Source organism: Anthonomus grandis, chromosome 8, assembly GCF_022605725.1.
Source record: "Anthonomus grandis grandis chromosome 8, icAntGran1.3, whole genome shotgun sequence".
NCBI classification, from domain to species: Eukaryota; Metazoa; Arthropoda; class Insecta; order Coleoptera; family Curculionidae; genus Anthonomus; species Anthonomus grandis.
Genome location: NC_065553.1, coordinates 24,909,811 through 24,915,810, shown reverse-complemented (window position 1 = coordinate 24,915,810; position 6,000 = coordinate 24,909,811). Strand labels below are relative to the sequence as shown.

The 6,000-nt window shown below is 30.5% G+C and overlaps 1 protein-coding gene across 1 annotated transcript in view; it reads right to left on the bottom strand.

The window, feature by feature from the left end:
• Nucleotides 1-1,785: 1,785 nt before the first annotated feature.
• The window catches only part of LOC126739193 (homeobox protein caupolican), a 104,438-nt gene continuing 100,223 nt past the window's right edge, over nucleotides 1,786-6,000 (bottom strand). Inside the window, exon 7 of the mRNA XM_050444756.1 lies at nucleotides 1,786-5,658. Within this exon, the coding sequence (XP_050300713.1) occupies nucleotides 5,328-5,658 (331 nt within the window). The 3' untranslated portion in view covers nucleotides 1,786-5,327. The remainder of the gene's footprint in view (nucleotides 5,659-6,000) is intronic.

The window sequence follows — 6,000 nt, the reverse complement described above, 5'->3', positions numbered from 1 at the left end:
GTATTCAACAAACATAATCGTCATTTTTGGGCTACTGAGAATCCTCATGAAGAGGCTGAACGTAAGGCTACAAGTAAGATTTGGATTTAATGTATGGTGTGGTATGTAAGCTAAGTTAATTACCCACTCCACAAAATTATTTTTAAGTAAAATGCTATAATTGTTTTTAGATAATCCTTATTGGGTCCTTTATTTATAACCAAACACTGACAAGTCAAAGATATTTATCTCTTCTTGATCTTTTGAAGGAGCAGATATAACCTACCGTTATAGCTATAATAACTGAAGAATAAATACGGAGTGATGTGTGGTTTCAACAGGCTGGGGTGTCCCACATATAATAACTCAGGACGTTCAAAACTTGTTAACGTAAGCATTTAACAATAAACTTATTGCGAACCGTGGTGCTTTAAATTGGCTAGGATATTACACCCCTGGATCTTTATAGAGGTTACGAGTTTAAACCTCCTGCGACTCTCGAACAACTAGAGGACGGGATTCAGAATGTCTAAAATAATATAAATAAAATCACCCTGCGCAAGGTAACTAGAAGTGTTTTAAAGAAATGTGAAAAATGTGTTAACAAAAATGGCCGTCATTTTGAATAGTTTTATTTAATATTATTGTTACATATAGTTAATCATTTTATTTAGAAATTACGTAAAAGTATAAGTTAGCAAGTTAGTAAGTTAATAATAATTGTGTGTACGACAAAATGCCAATAAAAACCATGGCCAACTCAGCGAAAATAAACTATTTAATTTTTTGACGTAAACATAATATATTTGCATAAAGTGTTATACATCATTTTAAAGGGACAAAAAAGATCTTTTTAATTTAGCAAAAAAGCAAAATGGCCGCCATAAGAAAAAAGAAGTTGAGGAGGGAATCTCAGAATCAAAACGTCAAAAACAAAAACTGAATTTAGATATGCGTTGTCCTTAAAAAAATATCCTAATAATGTTTTTACAGATTTTAAAAACACGTTGAAGTAAAAAAAATACAGCCTTTTTCAAAAATGAAACTTTTTGATTTTTTCCAAATATTTCAAAATTGGAAAAAGATAAAATCGTTCTGAAAGCGGCACTAAATTGGTAATTAATCGCCCTACAACTTTCCCCATTCAACCAATTTTCTATCTCTTATAGTTTCCAAGATACCCATACATGTACACCCAATTTGGGACACACTGTATAGTTGTGACTTTAAAATTTCAAAAATATTTTTATTTAAATTTTGCACGAAATTATTCTTTTCAGAGGACGATTGTACGCAAGTGGTTTAATACCGAAGTTACTAATAATCCTATAGTTATTTTTATTAATACAAAGATACAGAGAATCTAATTTCTTTTAAAAAACTGTTATGCAATTCTCATCTAATTTTAACGCGAAGATGGAGGCATTCTAGAATTAATTTTTATCCTATATATTAACTAGAATGAATGGATAACATCTCTTTTTATTTTAAACATATACATATACTATATCGATCTAGAAAACTAATTTACTTACTTGCGTTATTAGCTATATACATTTACTTTTATATTTTATATTTTAAATTACTTACCTTAGTAAATGGTCTCTCTAAATCAGTCAGGTCCTTTAAAAAACTAATAAATAAAACAGCAACATTATTTTTGTAATAATATTCGATATATTTATTGCATCAGCATTATTTTACACACGACTGTACCTTTTTTTAAACAACTATTCGATATGTTTACAACCTAAAACAGTTTAAAGAACATATTCAACATCTATTTCGTGTTTTATTAAACAAAAAGTCAAAAACCAAAATTTATTTTTAAGACAAAATTAATTTTTTTTACAACGGGAAAATTTTATTTCAGCTACGCTTAGTATGAGTTTTATTACACGATATCTATAATATAGTTATAGCGTCTTTTTTTTTGTATAACACGTTATTTTATTTATAATATTAGCTACAGCTAAGAATTTAAGATTAGTTACATTTACATAAATACAATAATACAAAATACAATTTTTTTTATACTGCTCGGACAGTTTTTTCACGTATATTTACATATTGGGGGAGGATGTAATTGGCCATAGATATTTATATTATGTTTTTAAATATTATTTACTTGGCTGACAACATTTGGCATAATAGTTTGAAGAATTGAACAAAAATATCCATTGCCAACACATATTTGGGTCAAAAAGCATTTTTTACATCAAAGCTGTAGACAATCCTGAAATTTTTAATTAAACTTTTTCGATAAATTCAAAAAGTCGTTCTTATTGCACTGTTTATAAAAATCCACAATTTCAAAAAAAAATTAATGTTCTAATTAATTAAAAAAAGCAAGATTCGAAAAACCCTAAAAAAATCTCAAGACGGCCACATCCAGCTTTTTATACACAGTCTAAGGGCGCCTAATGAAAGTTATTTTAAAAGATTCTAAGGAACATAATTTAAAGATATAAATAATAGATATATCACATATAGTACATAAAAATTGGTATATACAGCTTGTTAGGTACAGCAGGACGTACTTGTGACCGTAATGACCAACATAAATCAGTTATTGTACATAATAAATTGGTATATGTATAATAGATCACAAGTATGTAAGCATATTTAAACAAAAAAAAACATTAATACATAAGGCGTCCAAATTGAACTTATTTAAAATTTTAGGTTAGTATTGTCCATATTGGTCTTATCCATTTAAATTAGAAGTAAATAAGGATTTATGGTTTTGGGTGATTGGACGAAAAGTACGAGTGAAGGACGTGCTTTCCTCTTTAAGAAAATTTTAGTGTTTAATTATGAAAATTCGTATAACCTGGCAACACTGTGGAATTAGGAATTTTTACATATTTAATTACACATTAAACGGCAGCAAATTGTCTTAAATAGGTAAACCTTTTTTTGCTTAGATATTTTTCCTCTGAGATAGTTTTAAAAATATTACGCAGTCTTATATAAGCTTTAAAGAAGACTTTAAGGAATAGTCTTCTAAATATTTCTTGTTTTTTGTTTCATGTTGATATTTCTATTTGTTCTTCAAATATTTAGCAATTTTTAAATACAGTGATGTGATACCTAAACCATATTATTTTTAGGCAGGCTACTTTTTACCTGATCAGAATATTCTCAGCAGTTGTTTCCGTTTTAAACTTTAAAATTAGCGGTTATCTTAAAGACTATTGTTCTTTGAATCCACTACTCAAGAAGTCCAATATTTTCAAATTTTTTGCCTAAACTGGTTTAAAACCTTAACAAAATTTATACAATATATTCCTGTTAATATAATGTCTTTATTTATTAAGAATGTTCCTATTATTTCTTTAGATTTTGGATTTTGAAGTAGGTGGTCACCTAAATTCCTATACATGGTCCTTGGACTCCACTACTTAAAAAGACGAAGCTAACTTATACCTTTAACATAATTCCTATAGATTACTCTTTTAAATATCATGTCTTTATTTAGTAAAAGAATTTTCATTAGTTCTTTGAATTTTCAATTTTCAAGTGGGTGGTCACCTTAAAGACTAGATATTGTCCCTGGAGTCCAATACTTAAAAAGATAAATATTTTCGACATTTTTGCCTAAACTGGCTTTTACCTTTTACAAAGCTTATACAGAATGACCTTTCAAATGTTTTTATTTTGTAAGAATATTCCATTAAGTTTATTCCATTCGTTTAGACTAAACATTGTCTTTAGACTCCGCTACTTAAAAAGATTAATAATTCTAGAATGTTTATTTAAACTAGCTTAGATCTTTGAGATAATTCGTTCAGATTACTCTTTTAAATATCATGGTTTTATTTAGTAAGAATATTTCCATTAGTTCTTTAGATTTTCGATTTTTAAGTGGGTGGTCACCTTAAAGACTAGGCATTGTTCTTGAACTCTGCTACTTAAAAAGACCACTATTCCTAAAACTCTTCCCTAAACTGATTTATGCCATTCACATAATTTATACAAAATACTTTTTTAAATATCCAATTTTACTTGGTAAGAATATTCCCATTAGCTCTTTAGATTTTGGATTTTGAAATGGGTGGTCACTTTAAAGATTAGGCATTGTTCTTAGACTCCAATAGATGAAAAAAAAAGACCATTATTTGTGAATGTTTTATCCAAGTTGGTTTATACTTTTAACACAATTGATACAGAATAATAATGTAATATACTATATTCTTATTAGTTCTTTAGATTTTGGATTTCAAAATAGGTGAAACCTTAAACACTAGAAATTGTCCTTGGACTCCACTACTACACTACTGAACTGGCCAATGCCTTCAGCAAAATTTGTATGAAATAATTTTCTAAATGTCGTACTTTTCAATTAATTGGTAATAATATTCCAAACAAGTTCTTAGATTTTAAACTTTGCAATAAGTAGTCAATAAGTAGTCAACAATGAAGGTAAAGTCTTGTACTTTAACTCCACTGTATGCAGTGCCCAATATTTGCAAAAGGCTAGCCTAGACTGGCTTATGCCTTTCACAAAATTTATATGATATCATTTTCTTGTTTAGGAAGAATATTCAAATTAGTGTTGTTAAATTTTGGATATTGAAGTGGGTGATCACTTTAAAGACTAGACATTACTTTTGGACTCCACTACTTATTAAAACTGGCATAAACTTGAAATCCTAAAAATGTGTAAGGGATAATATTAATAATATTGTATTATTGTATTAGTTTTTTATATTAAAAATTTTAAAGTGACGTTACTCCAATTATGGTTACTCCTCTAATGTTCTTATAGCCACTACATAGTTAGTCCAAAAAATCGATATTTTTTGCTTGAACTGCCCTATGCCCTGGATACAATTTATAGATAATATTTATTTAAGTATCATGTTATTTATCTTGTCAGAGTATTCTGCACAGTTTTTTAAATTTTGAACTTAAAAGTGATCCGTCCTTCTTTCTTATCCTTAGCTTCCAGTATGTAAAATGATCGATATTTCCAAACCTTTTACCTAGGCCGCTTAAGACTTAATTAAAATTTGTAGAGTGCTCAATGCTCTGCTTGAGATTTCAAACTTTAATTGGAACAAATTCACACTAAATATACCATCTTACTGCCGTTTAACGGGTAATACTAAATATAATTCTTAATATAACTGGACTAACTCTAGTATAAATTGCCTTAATATTTAAAACCAAATCAACACTTACCAAAAACTATATTCCTTTCACGCGCACTTCCCCATCAACACCCAAAAAAAACCAAGACAGAAAAAAAAACACAGACAAAAAGAGGTAGATCAACAACAAATCAAGAAACAACAACAGCAAGAAAAAAACTCTTCCGAAATTACTTAAGTAGCCACTATACATCAAACCTTATTAAGGGCGATCGGTTTGATCGGACTGTCCGCACCCGTGGAACTTAAAGAACTCGTGGTGGAACTCGGCGACATTCGGCTGCTCGGATGCGTGGTAAGTCCCAAGGGAAGACCGTGGGGTCGACTTACCCCCAGGTCACCAGAGGATGATGTGGCCGTCAGGTTGGAAGAACTGACTGCAAGTGAACTGCTACCCGAGCTGGCCAAACTTGTTTTAATGGCGCTCTGTTGGGCGGCGAGGGTTCTTTGGTAAGTTTCTAGGAGGTTGGAGTCGCCTTGGGAGGCGGCCAGGTGTTGGGCCGCTGCTGGACCATATAGACTTCTGAAACAAATAAGGAAAATTGTTTAGAAACGTTAAAAGTTTAACCCTCAACTGGCGTCTTAAGGTCTAGAAGACCCTCAACATATTTTACAATTACTTTACATGCGTAAATTAAATTAGATGTAGCGTAATAGACGTAGGTAGATGACGCGGCCTCGCCTTAAAGTAAGCGTATCAGTAAACATCTGTTAGATTCGTAAATTTTTTGCGCCAGTATTACTTTGACAAGCGACCGGCATAGTTGTGTTGGGGTCTGTGTAGCACCACAACGCTACAATGGCTGGGCAGTTCAAAAATGTGCGCTACGGTGACGGTAGTTCTGAAGAAACCTTAACACAATAG